Source organism: Chlamydomonas reinhardtii, chromosome 17 (assembly GCF_000002595.2).
Source record: "Chlamydomonas reinhardtii strain CC-503 cw92 mt+ chromosome 17, whole genome shotgun sequence".
Lineage (NCBI taxonomy): Eukaryota > Viridiplantae > Chlorophyta > Chlorophyceae > Chlamydomonadales > Chlamydomonadaceae > Chlamydomonas > Chlamydomonas reinhardtii.
The window spans coordinates 2,802,119-2,825,265 of record NC_057020.1 but is presented as its reverse complement, the minus strand read 5'-3'; the positions used below and the strand labels follow the sequence as shown (position 1 = coordinate 2,825,265).

The 23,147-nt window shown below is 63.5% G+C and overlaps 4 protein-coding genes across 4 annotated transcripts; all 4 read right to left on the bottom strand.

Annotated features, from left to right (window-relative positions):
* Nucleotides 1-35: 35 nt before the first annotated feature.
* On the bottom strand, nucleotides 36-2,804 carry CHLRE_17g719050v5 (uncharacterized protein). Its single transcript, XM_043072222.1, has 9 exons — nucleotides 2,566-2,804; nucleotides 2,315-2,432; nucleotides 2,054-2,127; nucleotides 1,773-1,910; nucleotides 1,349-1,465; nucleotides 1,016-1,052; nucleotides 847-887; nucleotides 581-692; nucleotides 36-502 (listed from the first exon to the last, which is right to left on the bottom strand). Exons 1-9 carry the CDS (start codon nucleotides 2,698-2,700, stop codon nucleotides 369-371), a joined length of 906 nt encoding a protein of 301 aa, XP_042914681.1. The 5' UTR covers nucleotides 2,701-2,804; the 3' UTR covers nucleotides 36-368.
* A 128-nt stretch (nucleotides 2,805-2,932) lies between these two features.
* On the bottom strand, nucleotides 2,933-6,474 carry CHLRE_17g719000v5 (uncharacterized protein). The gene is made up of 9 exons (XM_001703724.2): nucleotides 6,184-6,474; nucleotides 5,889-6,061; nucleotides 5,677-5,826; nucleotides 5,436-5,517; nucleotides 5,143-5,261; nucleotides 4,352-4,483; nucleotides 4,023-4,139; nucleotides 3,630-3,806; nucleotides 2,933-3,502 (listed from the first exon to the last, which is right to left on the bottom strand). Exons 1-9 carry the CDS (start codon nucleotides 6,377-6,379, stop codon nucleotides 3,341-3,343), a joined length of 1,308 nt encoding a protein of 435 aa, XP_001703776.1. The 5' UTR covers nucleotides 6,380-6,474; the 3' UTR covers nucleotides 2,933-3,340.
* Nucleotides 6,475-7,385: 911 nt separating this feature from the next.
* Nucleotides 7,386-13,874, bottom strand: CHLRE_17g718950v5 (uncharacterized protein). The gene is made up of 13 exons (XM_001703723.2): nucleotides 13,370-13,874; nucleotides 13,023-13,047; nucleotides 12,612-12,769; nucleotides 11,817-11,953; nucleotides 11,297-11,384; nucleotides 10,889-10,978; nucleotides 10,525-10,585; nucleotides 10,153-10,274; nucleotides 9,834-9,881; nucleotides 9,651-9,703; nucleotides 9,282-9,373; nucleotides 8,951-9,105; nucleotides 7,386-8,642 (listed from the first exon to the last, which is right to left on the bottom strand). The coding sequence occupies exons 1-13, from the start codon at nucleotides 13,532-13,534 to the stop codon at nucleotides 8,412-8,414; spliced, it is 1,425 nt and encodes a 474-aa protein (XP_001703775.2). The 5' UTR covers nucleotides 13,535-13,874; the 3' UTR covers nucleotides 7,386-8,411.
* A 168-nt stretch (nucleotides 13,875-14,042) lies between these two features.
* Nucleotides 14,043-23,084, bottom strand: CHLRE_17g718900v5 (uncharacterized protein). Its single transcript, XM_043072221.1, has 20 exons — nucleotides 22,811-23,084; nucleotides 22,482-22,626; nucleotides 22,102-22,293; nucleotides 21,621-21,779; nucleotides 21,244-21,398; nucleotides 20,794-21,064; nucleotides 20,413-20,642; nucleotides 19,805-20,053; nucleotides 19,398-19,622; nucleotides 19,005-19,142; nucleotides 18,713-18,800; nucleotides 18,287-18,471; nucleotides 17,865-18,028; nucleotides 17,410-17,548; nucleotides 16,977-17,072; nucleotides 16,486-16,734; nucleotides 16,106-16,244; nucleotides 15,594-15,712; nucleotides 15,191-15,361; nucleotides 14,043-14,942 (listed from the first exon to the last, which is right to left on the bottom strand). Exons 1-20 carry the CDS (start codon nucleotides 22,841-22,843, stop codon nucleotides 14,622-14,624), a joined length of 3,468 nt encoding a protein of 1,155 aa, XP_042914680.1. The 5' UTR covers nucleotides 22,844-23,084; the 3' UTR covers nucleotides 14,043-14,621.
* Nucleotides 23,085-23,147: the final 63 nt, after the last annotated feature.

The window sequence follows — 23,147 nt, the reverse complement described above, 5'->3', positions numbered from 1 at the left end:
TGATATCGCAAATGACGGCCCACGGCTTTTATGGGCGAGGCACCACAGCTACAGCTGTCGTGCATGTCGCATGTCGCCCAGCGCCGACGGGACATGTCCGCGGCGCAACCCCACGCCGTTCATCGTAATAAAGCCCACGGTGCCCGCATGAATTACCTATTTACATACAACATGCTTATCGAAGGAGAAAATGAAAGCGGCATGCAAAGTATGGTGTGGTCTTCGGGTCTAAGTGACATGGACATGGACACGACAGCCATACACGCGCCATCCTGCTCACCACACCTGCTTCACACAACCTCCTTCGCGCCATTACCAGTGAGTGATGAATATATATGAGCCTAACGAATGCACAGAATATCGGCCTTTCATCCAAGTTGGCCACCGGCTGCTGCTGCTCCCGTTTCTGCTGCAGCTGCTGCCGCCGCCTCTTCCGCCTTCACCCTCCGCCGGTACTCCTCTTCGTCGTAAATGGGTGGCGGGAACACCCACCGGTCCGCACCTGCATGCAAAGCGCCGCTATCCTCAAACACGCACGGCGGTCTCCCCTTTCGCACCTCTATCCTCAGTGCACACTTACCCTGGCCGTCACACGCCTCCTGGTGCCGGCTCCAGTAGTGGCGCTGCGACTCCTCCGGCAGGCCCGCAAGCAGCTTGGCATGCTGCGACTCGAGCGCACCGATGCGCTCCACCTGCCAGTTGCATTCCGTGATGGTGGTTGGCGAATGAGTTTCTGAAGGGGCTGAGGCGCGCTGGGTCCAGGGTCCCAGGGTCCTAGCCTCCTGGGTTTGCATTGACGTGTCACGTGGCAAACCCCGGCCAGGTAAGCAGGCCCACACCCCTCACCAGCTTCAGCTCAGCCTCCCTCCCGTACAAATGGATGTAGCCTGTTTGCAGCACATACGTGTTAGCAAAAGCAGGGCGGTAAGCATGAGAAGGAGAGCTGCGCCCGGCGTATCCTCCCCAACACCCCCGCATGACTGTGTCCGCACATGCGTGGCCATTGCGCACTCACAACGGAAGATGTTGAAGGAGTTGGCGACGACGTCATCCTGTGGGGCCGCGCGTGTGTGTAATTGCTGAGTCGACTCCCGCAGCTCCAACAGCGCGCCACCCCGGCGCTCATCAGCCATGGCACGCAGCGTCATCAGCACGGGGTTGGCCAGCCCGCTCGCCGACACACGCATATACACACACACACACACACACACACACACACACACACACACACACACACACACACACACACACACACACACACACACACACACACACACACACACACACGCATACGCACACGCATACGCACACGCATACACACATGCCTCCCCCCCGCCCCCGCCCCCACCTCGTAGTCGCACAGGTCGTCGCTGATGTCCACCAGCATCTCGTCCAGCCGCAGGAAGGCCAACAGCCGCTCGTCGTGCGGCCGGCCCGACAGCCGGAACAGCAGCAGGCACAGCACCTGCCGGGCGGAGGGAGACAGCAGGGGAGAGACAGGGGAGGCCCAGGGGCGCAGCAGGATGGTCGGGGCCTGGCAGCAAGGGGCCTTGCAGGGGGCGTGTTGCCGGCTTGCCGTACCGCCGTATAGCGTACGCAGTTTGTCGTGGGGCCCGGTGGCCTGAAGCGCGGCGGCACAGCCAGGCGGCATTTCCGCTGGCGCTGCTCGCTGTACTGCAAACCCCGGCCCCTACCGCAGGACCAGCTCCAGACCTGCTCCGATGTGCGCCGAGCCAAAGATCCCCACGTCCACACAACAGGCCGGCACCCACCCGGTAGTCGAAACTCTTGGCTGAATGGCATTCCAACACCAGCTCGTAGGTCAGCTGCGCTGCCGGTGCCTGCAGCGGGCGCGGCGCCGCGAGCAGTGCGGCGCAGATGTGCTGTTCCAGCTCCCAGTACCTCAGGCCCTGCGTGCGCAACATGAGGAACCAGGCCGTGGACACCGCCAAACTCCGACGCCGCCACGCCACAAGTCCGCAACCGATGGCATGCCTACTGTGCGGTGCCGATGCCCCCAGCCCTGCCACGTGCCAGTCACCCACCCACCCACCTGTGCGATCTCGTGCTGCACCCGGTCGTCCAGCAGCCGCTCCCGCCGCAGCACTGCCCGGATGCAATCCAGGCCTGATGTGTGGAAGCGATTACCGTACGGAAGAGTGATGTACCAGCTGGCAATAAGCGCCCTTATCCTCGCGCAGCCATGCTCTTATGTGGTACAACTAAACGCAAGGTCGTCTGGGTGGATGCCGCGGAGCGCAGTCACGTTGCGGGGTTGCGCCGCCATGGGGTCCCGCCCATACCGCTTCCGCACCTGCGGTCGCCGCTACGGTGCTCTGTCCCCCATGGCCCGTCAGCTGCTCATTGTCCTCATCAAGCTGGTAGATAGTGGCCTCCACCCAGACTAGCACATCGAGATACTTGAGCAGGTCCTGGTGTCAGTCGTGGGGCAGTCGGGGAGTTGTGCTGCAGCCGGCGGGTGTGTCGGAAGCTCGGGTATGGCCAAACCACCTCCCGCGAGTCAGCTCAAGGTCTGATACCTTACAAATTTAGCGTGGAACTTACGTCGGGGAGCTTTAGGCCAATGTAAGGAAAGTAAGTCTTGCTGAAGTCCTCGAGAGTCTGTCGCGATCGCTGCAAAGCTTTGAATGATATTGTCAAAACATTGCAAGGGTCCTCATGGTGTCCGTCCGGAGCCATGGAATATCATCAACCAAAGCGGCAGCAATTGCCGAAATGCCGAAATGTGGAGCTGACTGCGGTATGGCAGTTTGATGATACCGCGGTGTCTGGCATTGAATGCTTGTATGATGGTTTTGTGCAATCATACGCTTGGAGCGACAGATGGACGGCGAGGCATGGATCACCATGGATTCAGGGGACCCAGCTTGGACGCCTATCTTGTACCGCCTCCAGGGCAGGTGACCGGTAAGCTCGCGTTCTATTACACGCTGTTGCCAGCTTTTTGGCACAGCGGCATTCACTCCTTGTCCAACATGTCATGCACCTCCTTCAGCTGCGTCCCTCGTCTCCAAGGTGACTTCGCCTCCCAACACCTGCTCGCAGTCCTATCTGTGCCCAACACCAGTAACGTGTTACGTGACATACTGACCCATCCGTCAACTGGTCCGTGTCCCGTTCGAATCAACCAAACGCTATCAGCCTACAGCCACCTTCGTCCTCCATCTAAAAGACAGCTCCAGCCCTGTACAACCGCATCCTCCGTGAGAGCCCACTCTTCACAGGGCCTCCATGCAGTGAAGTTGTTCACCCCTCCTAAGCACCCCTCGCCTCCAGCGCCGTCTCGCGCCCTGCTCCAACATGCCCTTGCTAATTTGGATTAGTTGGTGTTCATGTAAGTGCTGGCGTCGATCTTCTCCGGCAGGGGCTTGATGTCCACGTCGAAGCGGTCCTGCACGGCGTTGAGCACCGCGCTGTCCTCCTGCGACGACACGAACGTGATCGCCAGACCCTTGGTGCCGAAGCGGCCCGCGCGGCCGACCTGCAGATAACACCCGAGGCATTGCTCGTGTCAGTATCGTCGTGGACGGGACGATTAAGCGTCCTAGCAAAGTCCATGGGTGCACCGCCGCCCACAAGTCCGGCAATGCCATCGTATCCCCACTCACGCGGTGCAGGTAGGTGTCCGCGCCGTTGCCGTGCTTGGACTCGCCCTTGGACTTGTCGTCGGACTCGGGCATGTCGTAGTTGATGACGATGTTGACGCGCTCAATGTCGATACCGCGGCCCACCAGGTCGGTGGCCACCAGGATGCGGTGCTTGCCCTCCTTGAAGTGCTTGTACACCTGCGAGTGTGCGGCAGTGCGGCGGTTAGCATCGGGGTGCAAAGCGGCGACCACCAAACTGGGGGAGGTCACACGAGAGGCCGCCCGCCCGCCTCATGTGTGTGCCCCACACGCAAACATACCATGAGAACGGTCTCAATGGTCATTCCCCATGTTTACCCCGTTCCGGCAGCTTTCCACCCCATCGCCACACCGCCGCGGCCCGCCCTGCCGCACCTTGATGCGCTCCTCCTGGTCCATGCCGCCGTAGATGCACACGCTGGGGAAGTTGCACTCGTTCAGCAGAGTGTTGAGCATCTTGGCGCGCGCCACGCTCTTGACGAAGATGACCACCTGAAACACAGCATGCCGCACAGCCATTTGCCGAATCAGCGCGCAGCCATTTGCCGAATCCGCATTACAGCCACGAGACCCCGTCATTCCCTCCTTGCGCGCCTTGGTCTTACCCACTCGCCTTACCCCTTTCGCCCGCTTTTTCATCACCACAGCCTCTTCCCGGCCCCCAAACCTGCACGATTCCATCCCAGCCGCCCGCCCGCCCGCACCTGGTTGAAGTCCAGAGCGTCCAGCAGGTCGTTGAGCTTGCGGTTCTTCTCCTCCTCGTGCAGCATCACGTAGTGCTGCACCAAGCCGTGCAGCGTCAGCTTGGACTCGTCGTCCACGTACACCTCTTGCGGCTGCAGCAGTGTACACGCAGCAGGAGTGGGCAGCAGGGCGCGCGGGCGCCGGCTCAGCAACTTGGCTCTCTCTCTCTTGCGCGCGCTGGCAATGGGTTTGCTCGCATATGCTGCTGCGCCGCCAGTCCAGTCGCCCGTGCGTGCCGGGCTGGTGGGCTGACCATGCGGCCGCCGTCCAGCGCTGCTGCCCGGTGGCTCCGCAGCTAGGGCGCCTTATGCGACTATATGCTGGCTGGCGTGTGGAAATGCTAGCTAGGCTCCGGCGCCCGCGTACTGGATTCTGCCATATGGACGCGGCTGCCGCGGAGCATGGGTGGATGGATGGATGCAGACGGCGCATGCATAGGCCAACCTGGTGACCAATCCCCTCATCTGGGCGAGCGAGCGCACGTGAACGACACAAGACGAGCTTCGATGCGCCCACGGCCGCGACGCCACGCTGCGCCGCCCAAGGGGCAGGCCATCCTTGCATCCAACAGAGACAGCTCTCGCAAGCGTCCAGCGTTCAGGCAGCGGAGGATCGCCGTCCATCCGGCTGCCAGAGCTCAGGGGGCTGGGAGGCTGGTGGTTCTGAAAGCGATGCTGGGCGGCCCGACCCTTGGGCAGCGGGAACGGGACACGAGTCTGACATGTAAGCTGCCGACGCCGCCAGTACGTACGTTGGTCATGAACTTCTTGCAGACGCCGCGCATGTCCTGGTTTAGCGTGGCGGAGAACATCATGACCTGCTTCTCGTGCGGCGTCAGCTTAAAGATCTCCTGGCAGTCCGCGCGCATATCTGCAAAGCAAGAGACACAGGGCGGCACGAGATAGGTTAAGGAACCACCCCTTTCGTCCAGTCGTGGCCCGTGGTCCCACGAGCAGGTCAGTGTGCGGGCATCAAGTTCAGGGCATCTATGCGTCGCATGCCGACCGCAAGCAACACCCTTCCCAGATGTGCGTAGCAACTCACCCAGCTTCTCCAGCATCTTATCGCACTCGTCCAGCACGAAGAAGCGCACGTGCTTCAGAGGCAGCGCGCCCTCCTTGGCCAGCTGCAAGCACGGAACAGCGAGGGCGACGAGGTCAGGCCGCGCAGCACAAACACACTAGACCTTGACCCGCTAGTCTCCCCATACTCACACCCCGTCCTTGTACCGCGCCCCCGTACTTCTATAGCAACAACATGCACACGCCTATTCACCGAGTCTAACCTGCTTAATGCGGCCGGGCGTGCCGACAACGATGTTCGGGACCGCCTTCTTCAGGGTCTCCTTGTTTTGCGTCACAGGAATGCCACCGTAGAAGTTGCCGATAGTCACACCCTTCATGCGCGCGCTGAAGCGCGTGAACTCGTGGCAAATCTGCGCGGCGGCAAGTCATTGTTAGGCGGAAGTCGGGACACGGGGCCTTGCGCTGAACGCACCTGGAACGCCAGCTCGCGAGTGTGGCACAGAATGATGGCATGGCACTCGTTGGCCTTGGGGTCCAGCTGCTGGAGGATGGACAGGACGAACACCGCGGTCTTGCCCATACCCGACTTGGCCTGGCACAGCACATCGTTACCCAGGATTGCGTGCGGAATGCACTCGTGCTGAACTGCGTGCCAGAAGGACCAAAGGGACAACGGAAGGAGTGGGTCAAGCCTCAGATCTCCAGGTCTTCGCCAAGACACTGATAGAGCGCTCCGATGCGCTGCTCTCCACCGTGCAATTACCCACCCTCAGAGGGGTGCTCGAAACCGCAGTCAGCGATGGCCTGGAGCAGCTCAGGCTTGAGCATGAGCTCCTTGAAGCCGGTCGCGTGGATGCCCACATAGCCCTTCTTCTCCTGACCAGCCTTGCCAACGGCCTCGGCCTCGGCTACGTCATCCTCCTCGTAGTCGAGCAGCTCCTCCTCGTTAGCGGGGTCGGCCATGACTGCTGTGTGTGAGTGAACTAACGGAAGGAGAGGAGGTTAACGAAGACAGGTGCGAGACGAAAGTGAGTAGTCCTGACAGCTAACACAAAAGTAAACTCACGAAGTGCGCGAGCGCGGGAAATCAATGCCATGGAGAGGCCCCATCGCTGTGAGCCCGTGGCGCCCTCCAGTCTTCCCATAGCTCGCAGCCGTGGTCCATAGTAACATGGACATGCCTTGAGCTACTACATGGCATACTATTCTGCTGTGCCAGAGGGCTCGCGTGACGGTGACGGTCTCAAGTGACATGCACATACGCCATGTTCGGAGGCACCGGAGGGGGCGCTCAGCAGCACACAGTGGCGATCCGGGGGGCAAGGGACCTCTACATGAGCTATAATACAGCGAGATTGTCTGTTGGGTCCCAAAGGGCCTAAGGCTGGGAGGGCTGCGCAAAGGTTCCCAGGGGTTCCCCGTGGGGGGTCCCCCACCGATCGGGCCAAGTAGCCGCCACCTTCCTATGCACCCTGTAGCCTCGGCCTGCACTCTGCAGCCGTGAATTGCCATCGGAACATATGCGCGACCCCGTGAGAGGCGGTCCGGTTTATTGAGGAACGTGGGACCGCCTGTGTGCCGTTCGCATCTGACCCTGACCGCTCCCGACTGCCGCTCTGGAACGGCGTGCTTGGGCAGCCGGACAGGACATGGTCGTGGAGGGCTTCGCCCCCCTGAATCGCTGCCAGGGCTCCTATCTTAATGTCTCCAGACATTAATTGGCCATTTTGGCCGTTTCCTAGACATTCCTCCCGGGGGCTAATGTCTGGGGCGAGACTTTGTTGGCCCGGGTTTGGGGCGGGTTTTGTCCCATTTCCTATGGAGAAGCCCCCAAACCGCCATGTGCCCAGACAAAAGACGGCGGCCACCGGGCCGTTTTTGTCTGGAGCTAGACATTAACCCTGAAACAAGATACGACCCCTGATCGCTGCGCTCGGGGGGCTCAGCCAAATACTCTTGAGGTCACGTCCAGCGGGGAAGTTATAACACGAAAGGCGTAAGACTCTTTGCATCACGCAGGCCGTGCCGAACCTGTCTAATCCCTCCAGGCTCAAGCCTCCCTCACTGGGGCTTGGTCCTTCACTCCTGCCGCCGCATCAAGCGTGCAGATTCCCGTCATCTTCGCGGCGGAACATGCGGCACATCTAAGGCACGTGTACTGCAACCTTTTGCAACTCGGACGCTCCTCGTCATGCCCCTCACTCTTCACAGGTAATGCTAAGTGGTCTCTGTTACTCATTTCGATGCTCTACCTGTGTCACCACTCAAATACGATACGGTATCTCTCTAGCAAAACTGTGTAGGCATATGCTACACGAGGGTGCGCAATCTTCACACATGCCACGCCCCCGGCTTCCTGCCCATAGGTCCGGCTTCTCGGCGCGCCAAAGGTTTATTCAGTCTCCTCCCTCGAGCGACACACGAAGGGCTCCAGGGCGGCCGCACTCTCTTACTCTACTCCTTGTCACTGCACCTCTTCCTCACAAGTGCTTCATGCGCTCACCACCACTGCACTGGCTCGCAGCTGCTGCTCTACGCGTACCGTACTCTGCTGCAAATTTGCAAGTAGGAAGTACCTTTATCAAGAAGCGAGGGGAAGAAAACGGAACGTGTGCACACCTGTGCTCGTGCGAGCAAACACATGTGCACGTGCGGCCATCCACGGCACCACATACCATACACCGCCAGAGCACGCTAGGCTTGACGCAGCTCCGCCGGCGGCAGCACACCTTGCACACCTCCTTTGCCCCTACCGTTAGCACTGGTTCCACCTGCTGCCTGACCTCCCATTACGGTACTCACGTAAACAAACATGAGGGCGCCACATATCCCATCTGCCAGACAACAGAAACTGCCGCAATGCACGCGCTGTACACACACCCGGCAAAACAACACGACGGCCCACCGCGGCCCGCCCCAAACTCCAACACCAACACTGCCCGGCCTCCCTCACACCCACTCCAGCCCACAGAGCCCCGCCCCGCCACTCAAACGCTTACGCGCCGAAGCCCGCTTGCCGCACGCCTCGCGTCTGCTGGCGCACGCTGCGCGCCTCGAATGCGCCGCCGCCCATGCCGCCACCCGACAGCACCAGCTCTCTGTCGTACTTCTTGCGCAGCTCCGCCGCCTCATCCTTGGTGCGCTTCTCCGTCGCCGCCTTGGCCTTGCGCTGCGCCTCGCGCCCCACGTGCTTCAGGTACTGCTCACTCAGCTTGTGGTCGTTCACCTGCACCAGTGTGGCGCGCGTGGCGGGTGGCGAATGTTTGGGAGTGGCGAGGGGCGTGTACGTATGCATATTATGCAAAGGCGGGGCTTTGAAGGCAGGGCTGAGCGCGCCCGTTGGAGGCGCTGCAAGCACACTACACACCTGTTATAACCACACAAGCATTCACACACCCAGCGTGCGAAGCACGGAACGCCGCCCACCCTTGCAAACGGTGCCATCACCACGATCACCATCACCATCCCCATCCCGCCCCCTCGCCCCCGCCCCCCGCCCACCACCACCAACTGGGCCGCGCTCCGCCCGCTCACCTGCTGCTGCTCCATCTCCAGCCGCTCGCCCTCGGCCACCAGCATGTCCAGCGTCAGCCGCACCGGCTCGAACTTGGGCATCTCGGAGCGGTCCACGGACAGCAGCGTCTTGGCCATGTTGGACAGGTTGGCGGCGTCCGCGATGAACTCCTCGCCTGCGGGGTGTGCAGCGGCATAACGCGGGGAGAACGGAGAGGCTGTGTTGCTGCATGACATCTTGCGTAAACGTGGAGCGGGCCGAGACAGCCGAGAGCGGCTAAAGCAGAGGTAGAAAGGGCAGTGGTCAGAGGGAGGCGGCAAGTTTTTACGGCACTGTTGCACACAAGCGCACCTGTGACGTCGGTCTTGATCCAGTCCCGGATCTGTTCGTCGTAGGTGGACGCACGCAGCGCGCCGTAGAAGTCCAGCGGCTGGTGCCGGAACCTGTATCGTGCGCGGGTGGGTGGTGGGTGGCGGGGGCGTACGGCAGGCAGTGTGTGACCAGCGCCAGGTCAGGTCCGGTTGCTGTAGCTGAGTAGGCGCACAGGCCGCGCGGCGGTTGTGGTCCGGACTCAGAGCCGTCAGCGAAAGAGGTCTGCAGCGTCTGCAACCAGGATACTAAAAGATGTAGTGGGGTAAGGGACACGTGCTCGGCGGCCGTCCGTCCGACGACGGGCTGGATCCGCCCCCGGCCCCCCTGGTACCCGCAGCCGCCGCACACCTGTCCAGCAGGGCCTCGACGTCGCGCCGGGTGATGCCGTCGTCCTGGTACATCTGCTCAGCAGCAACACGGGGGGGGGGGGCTTGTGAATACCAGCCCAAACTAAAGCAAACTAAAGCAAACCAACACACAAACACACACACACACACACACACACATACACATACGTGCAACCCGCCCCACCTGCAACACGATGTTGACCATGTCCTCGCGCGTGGGCTTCCAGTAGTACTGCGGGCGGGAGCGAGCGGCAGGGGCGGCGTCGGTAGGAGGCAGGAACTCATAGGCAGGAGGCAGGAACTCACACAAAACACAGGACCAAATCCTGACCACCAGACATCTAGGCGTCTAATCCCGCAGCTTACGTACTGCAACCCGTATCCGACCCACTCGTTGGGGCTTCAGGCACATGCTCCCGCCCCCCTTCCCCGATCCGTCCAAGGGCGGCCCAGCCTCCTCGACGCCCCCCTTTTCCCCAGGCCGCCGGCGCCCGTCCCGGTACCTTGTCCATGCGGCCGTCACGAATGAGCGGCGCGAACATCTTGCTGAAGTCGTTGCCGGTGACGATGATGGGCGTGCGGCGGATGCGGCTCACAGCGAACCAGTCCTGGCCCGTGCTCACCACTGCGCGGCAACAACACACACACGTACATGTACAAGGTAGTCTGGTGGTGTGGAAGTAGGTTATCGAGCCTCTTGCATTGCTCCCTCCCTCCCCTCCCTCCGTCCCTGCTTCCCTCCCTCCCTGGCTGCGTTGCATCCAGCGCCGCAACTCCGCACACGCCTGCGGTGCCCAGCCCTCCCCCCGCGCCTCCCGCCCGCAGCCCCCCCCCCCGATACTAAGCACGAGCTCAGTTGGAGCTCAGTTGCTCACCGTTGGGGTTGTCGCAGATGTTCATGAGCGTGCCGATCACAATCTGGTTGTTCACCGTCACCTGCGGCCCCCGAGCAGTGAGTGTCAGGAGGTTGGGTTCAGGCGCGGCGCGCCCGCGGGACACGGGCGCAGTTCCGTACACGTCTGGCACTTTGGGCTTGCGTCCAAGTGTATGACCCGCCTGCCCTAGAAGCCTCAACTCCCAAGTTACACCCGCCTCGAACTCCGCAACTTCGCGACGCCACTGCATTGCTGCGCGTGTCCCCCCCCCTCCACGCCTCCATGTCTCCTCCCCCTCCTCGGTTCCCTCCCCGCCTCCGCCGCCATCTTCATCCCGCCCCGCCGCTGCCCCCCGCCCCCGCACCTGCACGTGGTCGAAGTGGCCCAGGCCGGCGTCAATGTCGTGGATGAGCAGCGCTGTCATCTTGCCGCGCACCTTGGACATCTCGCTCGCCTGCACCCCCGGCGCGAGTGCGGGCAGCAACAACGTCGCATGCAAACATCGCGAGCCTGGGGCCAAGGCCCCCACAGCCAGATGCCAGCCGGCCCTGGATGTCTCAAGCCTCATTGCTTCCCACACCTGTGCCTCGATTTGCCCTCTCCCCGCCGCCCCGCATGACGCCCCGCCGCCCGCCGCGAAGGCCCCCACGGCCAGCTGCCAGCGGTCCGTGCACGATTGAAGCCTCATTGATTTACGTACCCGTGCCTCCTTTGCCCCCTCCCCGCCGCCCCATGCGACGCCCCGCATCCCAGGAACGCCACTCCCACGCACCTTGCGGTAGCGCTCGCGAATGAGCTTGCCGGGTGTGCCCGCCCACTCGTGCTCCAGCTCGCCAGAGCTCATCACCACCGTCTCGGCCCTGCATGCGGGGTCAACGCATTCGGGGTTATGGTATGGTTGACAGGAAGACGACAGCCCACATGCACCGGTCCGGCAGCTCAGCTGCAGCGCTGCAAGCCTGCTCCGGTCCATGCTGATGCTTCCGCCGCTCTACCGCCTGCCGGTATCCCGAGTCTCCCAAACACTCTGGAGCTACCCTTCACCACCCTTGTGAGCCTGCCGTCTCGCCTTCCCTTTCTGCCCCTCCGGCTCCTCCTCCTCCTCCTGCTCCTCCTCCCCCTCCTCCCCCCTTGTCCCTGCCGCCCCTCCTGCCATCCTCCCTGCCCCTCCTCCTGCTCCTCCTCCCCCTCCCTGTACTCCTTCTCCTCCTCCCCCTCCTCCCCACTGCCTCCCTCCTGCTCCTCCCTCCCTCCCTCCCGCCTCCCCCTCCTCCTCCACACCCCACCCTCACCCCAGCTTCTTGAGCGCCAGCTCGGTCTGGAAGGTCTTGCCCATGCCCTTCTCGCCCCAGATGCCTAGGATGAGCGGCACGCGCGTGTTGGCGCTCATGGCCCCCAGGTCAAACAGGTAGTTCTTGGCCATGTGCATCTGGGGGACAGCCGGGAGAGGTGAGGGATGCGTACGGGCGCCGTAAGAGGTTGTGAAACGTCTTGGCCTCCGACGTCTGTGTGTCGCGTTCTGTGCGTCGCATGTGTGTCGTGTGCAGCTGCCGCGCCTCGTACCTCTCCCTCCTGCTGCCTCCCAACCCAAGCGGAGGCCCAAGCCGCCCCCCCCCCCCCCCCACACGCCGTTGGTTCAGAGTTAACCCTGCCTGCTGCCAAATCTCGCGCCTCTTCCTCCAGTTGCTTCCCACTACCGGCACGCACCACACCTTGTCCCAAGCCGTGTCCCAAGCCGAGTCCCCCCACGCCGTGGCCCCCCAAGCCGTGTCCCTGGGGCGGCGGGACTCGCCTTCCCGGGGCCCCCACGAGGTCGCTTGTCTTGTTGTCTACCCGTGTCACTCCCACCAACATCATCCCAAACCCCACCAGCATCCCCATCCCCAGAAGGTGCACCCAGTACCCCACCCCAGCACCGACACCCTATCCCATCTAACCTCACCCCAGCATACCCACCCCCACCCCAGGTGCCCCACCTGCCTCCCCCCTTACTGGGTGGGCTTCCTGATTATGATGGGACTTTTCCGTTGGGCCCGGGCGGGACCCCCCCTGCCTCCGCCTCCCCGCTGCCGCCTCCCTGCACTCACCGCCACCTTCATGAGGAAGGCGGGCGCCACGTAGTAGTCGCCCACGATGTTGTTGAACACGCGGAAGTCCACGGCACGCAGCGAGCCGTCCGCGATATCGGACTTGTGGCCCAGCACCTCGCCCGCAAATAGCGAGTCGATGTGGTCCACACTTTGGCCTGCGGGGTGAGTTGGGTGGGGAGAGGGATGGAGGGGTTACGCTCATGATTGATTAAGAAGGGGAGGGGGTGGAGTTTGCAGGAGATGGGATGGAGGAGGTTGGGTTCGGCACTTGGCATTGGAGGCTGTTGGTAGCCTGGGTGATGCAGCAGGAGGGTGGCCATATCCGAGCCCAAGGAGGGTCTAAGCCAGCTAAGCACCGAGCGCCTTTCGCAATTGCTAAGTGTCTGTATCATGCGAGTGGTGGCTTACCGTGGTCAACGTTGATGTTGTACAGCTGTGGTGGAGAGGGGCAGGCAGGCGGAAAGGAGTATCAGCGTCAGCACTTCTGGCGGCTAGGGTTGCAGGCGGCGGGTTGCGATCCAACCTACTCCGGATGCTAGCATGCTAGCATGCTCGCAACGCAATCCTCGTGCAAGAGCAACACAGGATACACGCGGCCGTCGGCGCTCGTCGTCAGGAGCCGCGGGGCGCCGGGACGCCCGACATGCAGGCGTGGCACCCGTCCGGCGCCGCCACCACTCCGCAAGGCCGCCCCAACCCCAATCCACAGCGCACACACGCATACTGTATCACCTTCACATGTCCCTTCACCTTACCTGCTTGGCGCCGAGGTCGGACAGGAAGTCGCGCTCAATGCCCTCGGCCTGGCCCTTCTCCTTGGCACGCCAGCTGGAGCCCTGCCGTCGCTGCAGCACGCCCTCCTTGTCGAAGTTGACCGAACTGAACCGGTCTCGTTCTGAGCCAGATGGCGACGCCACCATCTCCTCTTCATAGTCCTCACCGAAGAACTGCTCGGCAGCGCTTCGCTCATCAGCAAAGTAGTCGCGCCACGAGCGTGCCACAATCGATGAGCTTCTCCCGGGCAATGGGACCGGGCGCCGACAGCGCTGAGTGCCGGTTACGAGCCTGCATGTGCCACTCGTGTGAATGGTCCTCATTCCTGGCTGGTGTTAAGTTGCCCGAGGGCGGAATGCTGGGGTTGTTGGGACCACACTGGTGAGGCCGTTTACTGCAGGGGAGTTGATAGTAGGTAGGCGTAATGCTGTGTACAGTGTAATTGTTGCGCCCGGAAGTACCTCAATGCTTGGCGACGACCTGACCCAAAAGAAGGCGCGATGGGGACCATTCGTCACGATTCTGCTGTTTGCCCCGGCCCCGGCCCCGGCCCCGGCCCCGGCCCCGGCCTGAGAAGCAAGACGACTGCCTAGCAGTGGTTATCTGAATACGTATCTGACTGTAACGCTCGCGGTTGGGAGGCGCGTTGGGCCTTCGGGAATTCCCGGTAACAGACTTCTGCCAAGCGCCGTTCCGCTCGGGGATGCCATCGTGACACCAGTGCTTCTCATTTATATGTATTCCACCATTCCAACAAACGAAGCAACAGGCTTAGCTGCCGACACAACAACCTGTGCAACACCTCCCTGAGTGGCCCGCTGGACGTAGCGACTCGCCCCCGCCCCTCTGCTACATACCACCATACATTCATATGTACGCCGTCATCCGTGCGCGCGCAGCATGGCATCACAGCAATGTGCGGCCAACAAAGTCCTAGCTCGTCATCACCAGTCGTGTGTGTCGTCGAAACCCAATCGTGCATGCACCCATTCAAGAGCCCCACGCCGAAGTCGCCTGACCCTCCAAACCAACCAAAGAACTCACTCGGCCGTACCACCTGTCCCTGGTCCCTCAGCTCCGCAACGCTTCTGCAGCGCAGCTCTGCCGGGCCTGCGGCGGCCGCCGCCGCCGCCATCGTCCTCCTCCGTCGCCCCAGCCCGCACCCCACCAGCACCCCACCCCACCTCCTCGCCATCCTAGCACTCGCCCCCTACCCCTGCAGACCAAAGGCCGCTACGCCTTCCGGCCGCCCGCGTCTGACAGGCGCGGCATGCGCACGCCGCCCGGCGGCGGCGGCGGGTCCGCTGCCAACGAGCCGCGCGCGGGGCTGGCTCCCACATTCCTGCCTCCTCCGCCTCCAGCGCCCGCCATCTCCGCTGTCAGCGGCGACTGCGCGCGGCCCTGCAGCAGGCCGCCGCCAGAGGAGCCGGAGCCGTTGATGGAGGTGCGAGCTCCCTGGATGATGCGCTGCGCCAGCGAAGGGGAGGCGGGGCTGCCTGCGTCGTTGCCGCCGCCGCCGCTCTGCTGCGCCAGCAGCCGCGCCGCGAAAGGCAGCTGTTCATGGTGAAGGACGGGGAAGATGGGTGGTGTGTGTCAAACCGTCAGCCGCAACGGCGCGATTGTGCAACAGTGCATGGCATCAAACCACGCGGGCCGTGAGGGCGCATTAAGCACGGCGCGCGCAGCACACACAAGCCCTGTGCGCCCTGCAAGCCCACTCCGCCTTCCGCTCTGGTCTGCGTACGCATTAGTTCCGCAACACTCGTCATGCACCCATGTCTTGTTGTTCCGCCCCCAGTCACCTGCGACTCGCTCTCTCGCGACTGCAGCTGCTGTGCCGCTGCCGCCATGGGCATGGGCGGCGGCTGCGAGGGCGGGCTGGGCATGGGGCTGTGGCCGGGTGGCGGGCCCGAGGCCATGGCCGTGGCCATTTCCCGCAGCTTGACCTGCATCTCCGTGATCTGCCGGGCCATCTGTGTGGGCGAGGAGTTGAGAGGCGCAGGGAACGGGTGGGCGATGGCATGTAATTTGTTTGATCACTTGATGCACTTGTGTCCTGATGTGTTTGGGGGTTTGCGAATGATACATTGGCGCAGCGGCCGGGCATAGGCTACCGATTCTGAGAGCCTCGACCCGACGTCCACACGTCCCCACTGGCACAGTCCCCTCCCGCTCTCCTCCGCACCCGCACCCGGTCCCTCGCACCTTCATGATGACCTTGCCAGTCATCTCGTTCTGCTCGCTGCCGGCGCGCTCCAGGCTGCCTAGGGCGCCGCGCAGGGAGCCGTCCAGCTCGCGGATCAGCCGCATTGCCTCGCCGTCAGCTGCGCGCGCACGAAAGGGCGCGGAGGAGGGCCGAGGGAGTGGGGAGGCATGTGGGAATGGTCTTGTGTCGGCCGCCGCCCAGTGCCCGCCGCCCCTCCTTCCCGTCAGCACGCCCCCGGAGCTGGCACCCTGGTGTGGCCATGCGCCCACCCCCACCCCTGTGGTTTCCAGAGCTTCCCTTCTGACCCTTCAGCCCTGTCCCTCTCTCCCTGTCCCTCTCTCCCTGTGCCTCTCTCCCTGTCCCTCTCTCCCTGTCCCTCTCTCCCTGTCCCTCTCTCCCTGTCCCTCTCTCCCTGTCCCTCTCTCCCTGTCCCTCTCTCCCTGTCCCTCTCCCTCTCTCCCTGTCCCTCTCGCCCTGTCCCTCCCCCTGCTCCTGCCCACCCCGCACGCACATGTGTTCATGGCCGCCTCCAGCTGGCTGAGCACCTCCTTGATGTTGGACAGCTCGGCGCCCACCACCGTCTGCAGCTCACCCAGCGCGCCGCCCAGGTGGCTCTCGGCGCGCGCCAGCCGCTCACGCAGCTCGCGGGTCTGGGGGCGAATACAGGCGGGCAGGTGGGAGGGTGAGCGGACGTGGGCGGAAGCGGGCGCGCGCGCGCGGGGACGGCCGGAGAGAGGCAAGCAACGGGCTGCGGGGGCAGTGGGCGTGCCTAGCGCACAGTTGCGCGAGCAATTCCGAAAATGGGTGTAGCTGTGCGGGTCATTGGAAGAATAAAACGTACACAAGCCTGCAGAGAATTAGTCCGCCGTGTCCTGCTGGCCGTCGCCTCACCTCGCGCTCGCGGTCCGCCCGCTCCCGCTCCACCGCCGCGCGCGCCTCCGACGCCGTCTGCGCCGCCGTGGCAGCCGCCGAGGCCGCGGTGGCGGCGGTCGCGGCCGACGTGGCGCCACCGCCGCCGCCGGCCTGCCCGGCCACCGCCGCCGCCACCAGCCCCACCGCGGGCGCCTGTGCGTCTCGGCGTGCGTCCTGCAGCTGCTTGTTGATGTTGTTGAACTGCGTCACTAGCTTCTCCATATTGGCCTGCGGGGGGAGGGGGGAGCGGGTTACATTCATGATTATTGGGGGTCAGGAGAGAGGGCGCACGGGTGCCACGTCCGGCGCCATGCAACCGGCCAGCCAGCCGCCAGCAGCCCGCCTTGCGAACGCCCCGTCCACCCAGGTGGGCTACGGTCTGCGCCTCCCCTCCCCCTATTCCTTGACTATTGAGACCTATTTCGTTGGGCTCGGGCACATAACCCCCCTCCCCGCCCCCGCCGGCCCACCTGCAGGTCTCCCTGGAAGTCCTGCATGTCCTTCTTGAGGTTGTCGAACTGCTTGTTGACGCCCGCGCCGCGGTCCACCAGGTAGTTCTCGGTGTCCTGCAGGAGCAGGCGACGGAGGAGGGGCAGGAGGGGGAGGAGGGGGAGGAGGGGCAGGAGGAGGGGGTTACATGGATGATTTTAAAAGAATGGAGTTGTAGGCAAGCACATTGGGGGGGGGGGGAGGAGGAGGAGGGAGGAGGGGAGGAGGAGTAGAAGTGTGAGGGGTGTGCGAGCAGGCTAGCCCGTGGGCGTGGGCGCATTCAGGAGTCTCTACACACCACGCACGGTGTTGACCCCTTGCCCCTGTGCTTACCAATCCATACGCCCCCTACCAACACAAACACAACTCGTGCCCACCCCCTGCCCCGCTCGACCTCCGCCCCTTGGCCCGCACCTTGACGTCTGCCAGCCGCGCCATGCCCATGGACACCAGGCGGTTCACCACCTCGGTGCCCGAGCCCAGCGCGCTGCTCTCCACCTTCTTCTCCAGCGCAGGCATCTTGAGCCCCAGATTGTTCACCTCCTTTTGCATCCTGGGGCGGGGAAGTGGGGTCGACAAGGTGGGTTGGCGTGGCGAAGGTGAGCGGCGTGGGGGATGAAGAGTGAGGCGCAGCGTGGGAAGGTAGTGTGGTCATGCAGGACGCCAAACGCCGCGACCCTGTCAGGGCCGGCCGATGCGCTCTTCACCAGCACACAGCGACGCCTGGCCTCCTGTTACGTAACACCAGATGCCTAGATGCAAAACGCAAAAACACCGCAACCCAGCCCAGCCGGCCGGTTCACATCTCGCACATCTCCCTCTTTACGTGATACCGCATGCCTGGCAACCCCAAAGCAACCCCGACTCACTTGACGTATTTGGCGTCGATGTCGGATATGTCCGCCATGATGACCTTCTTCACCTCGTTCAGCTCGTTGCGCGTGGGGAAGTCGATGGGGTTCAGGTGGTTGGAGCCGGCGATCTGGTTCACGCGCCGCTTCACGTTCTCCATCGCCTCGCAAAGCAGCTTGATCTGCGCGGAACAGGGAGTGGTGGTGGCGGTGAGCATGGCACCGTAGCATGGGCGCGTGTGGGGTATGTCGGCCGCCCATCCTGCACCCCAGTCGCATCGGCCACAGCCGATAGCTATCAAACCGGTTTCACTTCGTCCGCGCGTCGCCCGTCGCTCCCTTTCTCTGATACTGCCCCGCCCCGCCCCGCCCTCCCGCCTTAGCCGCCTCCCCTTTATCACTCCGTCTTCTGCGTGGACGGCTATCGGGCTCTTCCCCACCTGTAGCCTGATGTCCTCCTCACTGTCCAGCTGCACCACACCCAGCGTCTGCACGAAGTAGTCGTCGCCCTTCTTCTCGCCGCCCGCCCCCGGCTTGAGCTGGCCGGTGCTGGCGGTCATAGGCACCTCCTTGATCTCCGAGGGGCCGTTGGAGGTGGGCGTGGAGGGAGCCAGCGGCGCCGTGCCTGTGGATGGGGGGGGTCCGGCGGCGTGGTGACGGCGGCCAGGTGAGCTTTGGACACAGCTTGAGTTATTCCCAATGTTATAAACCCCTCCCGCCCCCTAGTTTGGGCTGGTATTTACAACCCCTCCCCCTTCGAATCTCTTAACACCTCCCCACCCTAAGGCCCCGCCGCCCAGTTCCGCGCCCAAGCCCCGCGCCCTGTAGGCTGCAGTCCCACGCCCGAGCCCCGCCCCTCCCCTCACCCGCCGCCTGCTGCGCCTGCAGCTCCTGGTAGCCGCCCGCCGCCAGCGCCGCCGCCAGCGCCTCCTTGCTGGGCAGCGCGCCGTTCACCTACACGTCGGAAACCAGGGGGAAGTCAGAGGGGTGCCATGGGCATACGCAAGGCCATGGGCGAAGACAGCGGCAGAAAGGAGGGCGGCCCGCCATAGCACCACGTGCGACAAGGTGCGCACATTACGCATGTGCGCACAGGGGAAAACCCTCAAGAAGCGCGTGCAGCGCACACAGCTCCACGTGCCCCGACGGCCCGCGCACCTTGCCGTCGCGCATGGCCTTGCGCAGCTGTCCGTCCAGCGCCTCGATGTTGCCCTCGGCCGTTCCCAGCCGCGACACCAGCGTGGTCATCAGCTCCGTCTCCTTGCTCACCACACCCGACCGCAGGCTGTCCGTCACCTGTGTCCGGCACACAGCCAACACACGCACACGCACACGTGCACGAGCAGTCATGGTACACTACAGCACAGCGCGCAGATGCTGTGGCTCGGGCAAGTGCGGGCCTGGCGCGTCCGACATGCTCAGGTCAGCACAACCTCCGCCGCCGGCCAGCGCTAGCCCCAACCAGCGCCAGCCACATCACCAAACCCCCGCAACACCTGCCCACACGCGCCCCGCCCCGCCACGCCTGCCTGGCCCCCCGCCCGCACCCACCTGGCGGATGGACGCCAGGCCGCTGGTGGCCTCCTGGATGGGCGCCTGCAGCGCGCGCACGCCCTCCTCCGCCGCCTTGCTGGTGTTCTCGCAGCTGTCCACCTTCTTACCCATGCGCTCCACCGTCTTGGTCAGGCTCTCAACCTTCTGAGACAGCAGGTCCAGGTTGTCGCGCACCTCCGCCACCAGCCGCGGCGCGTCGGCGCCCGGCGACACGCGCGCCAGCTGCGTAAGTTTGAGTGAAACGGGTGGCGGGCTCTGTCAGTAAACCATCGTGGACCGGATGCAAAGCGCTGCTGTGGTTGCTGTGTCATCATCCAGCAGGGCCTCCAGGCGTCCTTTCATAAAGCTAAGTAGCTACACATCTCCACCTGCGCACTCCAAATACACACACACGACAAGCCCACCTCCGCCTCCAGTGCCACAATCTTGGCCTCCAGCGCCATGACCTGAGGCGCGGACGCCGCCTGCATGCCGCCGGTGTCCGCCGCCGGCCGCCCGCCGCCGCCCGCCGCGCCGAACGCGCCGCCGCCGGCCGTGGCTGCCTGCATCATCTCGCGCGTGAACGACTGCTGCTGCTCCAGCTGCGTGATGCGCGCCTCGGCCGCCGCCAGCCGGTCCAGCAGCACCATCTGGTTGGACGGCAGGTCCAGGCTCTGTGTGCATTTGTGGAAGTGTGTGTGTGTGTTTGTTTGTGCACGTGGTGTGTGTTCAGCGAAAGGGAAACGTGTTGTGTGCAGACGGGTTTGCGTGCGCGTGTGCACCAAGGAGGAACACGCCGCCGAGGCAGTGCCACAGCGGTACACGCGAAGCACTGCCTTCCTGAACTGAAAAAGTGACGGCCAGGCCGTCCGACAACGAACCCCACACCCACACCCACACCCACACCCACACCCACACCCACACCCACACCCACACCCACACCCACACCCACGCCCACATCCACACCCACACCCACACCCACACCCACACCCACGCCCACATCCACACCCACACCCTGGGTAGCCGCGCGCACCTTCTGCCCGCTGGCGCTGCCGGAGCGCAGTCCGCCGCTCAGGCCGGCCGTGAGTCCGCCACCGCCGCCGCCCAGGCTGGTGAGCGAGGAGCGCTTGACGCCGCCGCCGCCCAGCTTGGCGGTGATGGGGCCGCCCACAATGGGGCTGAGCATCTCAGTGCTGTTGCGCATGTGCGCGGGCGAGGCGAAGCCGCTGCCACCGCGCTGCTGCCTGCTCTCCTCATACTCGACTGCGACGACAAATGGGCAAGAATGGCAGATGCTACGGTAACAAGGCTAGCGGTCTGTTGCAGATTGCACAGCAAAACGCTGCGAACAGTTGTGTTATGTTCCGGCCAAAGCAAGCAAGCCGTTAGTACCACTGGCGTCCCAAGGGCTTACTTGAAAAGCCGCCGCCTGACGGGACGCCCTGCAGCGCGGACGCGACAGCGCCCGCGAAGCCTCCGCCTCCGCCTCCTCCTCCTCCTCCGCCGCCACCTCCGCCGCCGCCGCCACCCCCTCCCATTTGACCCGCCTTCATGAACGCATTGGCTGCGGACATGACGCCCTGCGCCACGCCCCAGTGCGCCTGCGCCGCCTGCGACTTCAGGTCCAGGTTGCGCAGCGGAAAGCAGGCGGGCTGCGGCGCATCGCCGCCTGCACGAGGCCGCAGCTGCACAGGACAAGAAGCAGAGATTGACGGGCAGCCAGGTTCTCAGTACGCAGCCCTCCAAAACAAAGAGCCAGTGACATCAGCAGGCGTGATATTTCATAAAGCTGGATGCGGTACGGCGCGGATTCGAGGCACGCAACTGGAAATCCACCGCCCGCGCTCCATCCGTCCCCGCCCACCTGCGGCCCCAGCTGTGCCACGATGTGGTTGGTGAGCGTGATGAGGTCGGGCGAGATCATGGCCAGCGCGGTGAGGAACTGCTTCAGCGTGAGGCCGCTGCTGCGCTGGGAGGCGGTGGAGAAGATGTTGCCCAGGTCCGTGGGCGACACCGGGCCTGCGCGCGGCGGCAGCAGCAGAAACAGCAGCCGGTAACAGCGCGTTGGCAGAAGTGGAGGTGGCGATGGGCACAGTGCGCACGCCGGGGGGCAGCTTGCCGCACTCCTGTGGCCCAAGCTGTCATTGCAGCCATCGATACGGTCCGCAGTCTCCAAACCTTATCAGCCATCGCAGATCCCACAGCGCGCACCGCCTCGCGCACCCCTTTCCCCGCACTCACCCACGGGCTGCGCCAGCCCCACGTCAGCACACAGCTGGTGCCACTGCGCGGAGCTGATCTTGAGATCGCCGTCCATCATCATCTTGCCGCCGCCCGCAACTGTCAGCCGGCAGTAGTTGTTGTAGCACTGCTTCAGGTTCGCCTCAGTCTTGGCGTCCACTGTGTGTGTGTACAAGTGTGTGCGTGCAAAGAAAGGACGCGTGTGGGAATGTGTGCGTGCGCGCACGTGCATGGCTTCACTCCCAGTCACTCACCCGCCGGCAACGCACAGCGGCCCTTTTCCTTTTATGTCATTCGTGTCTAGATTTTGGATTTGTCCTCCAGCTCTTTTGCCACCGCCATCGCAGGTCCACCGCTCCATAGCACGAGCCGGCACCCACGCACCGCCAAGCTGCCTCCCTCCGCACCGGTCCACGCCCCATATCCTGCCCAGCCCCTTGCGTTCCCGCCCCAGAACCCTACCCGCCCCCCCCCCACTCACAGTCTCGCAGCGCGTCCACCGCCTGGCCCACCAGCCGGTCTGCGCCGGAGCCGCCGCCGCCGCCGCTGCCGCCGCCGCCGCGGTCACCCGTGTCCGCCATAAGCATGGCCCTGCGGTACATGTCGCTGAACTCCACGGGTGACCACCGGTAGGACGAGTTCTCCAGCTTCTGGTCCAGACCCAGTGAGGCAGCTGGTGTGTGTGGAGGGGGGAGCGGGGGAAAGGGGAGAGTCAGGAATGGGAAAAGGGACGGCTAAGGGAGAGGGCAACGGAATGTCGTGTGGCGGGAGGTGGTGTGGCAGCAGCGCGCCATAATGCATACACAAACCCCCGTGGCCTGCAGCTCTACCCCCTGCCGCCTGTCTGCATCTGACACTCACTCAGGCTGCGGGCGCTGAACCCATGCGTGCCACAGAGCTCGTTGATGGCTGAGGCCATCTCCCGGGGGTCCAGCAAGCCATCACCGTTCTGGTCGTGCCGCTTCATGAGCTGCATAGCCTGTTCGTTCCATTTGTCCTGCTGGGCCTGAAATTGGAAAGGCCAACCCAATAATGCGCCACATTTCATTGTGTGCAAGGCTTCCGTTGAGGCAAGTTGTGCGACATGCCTTGTGCAGTTGCGAATATGTGCGAAAAGGCTGCGCACAACCCGACGGCCCGCTCTCCCAAACAAGTAACAGGAAGAATTTCGGCAACGGCATAAGCCTGACCTTCGATGGCCCGCCTGGACCGCGACCGGACATCCTAGGAGACTATTAGATATGCGGCAGAGCGCGAGGCGCTCCTCAGAGCGCAAGGCCCTCCTCCTTCGATGTCACAGTGCGCATGCTCAACGCTAAGCAAATGGTTTGTGACGTAAGGCTTGTATATGATATATACACAGAGGTAAACTCAAGGTGTTCAAGAGGGACTAAACCTGAGCCAGGCAGCAGTTGAGCTTTAGGTCTTTGTCGCGGCTATTGTCAATGACAATATCACAAAACCCAATATGCGTTCAGCTATTACGGGGCGATATGTGGGGAGTAAGGGACCGAGTTCAATTCTCTG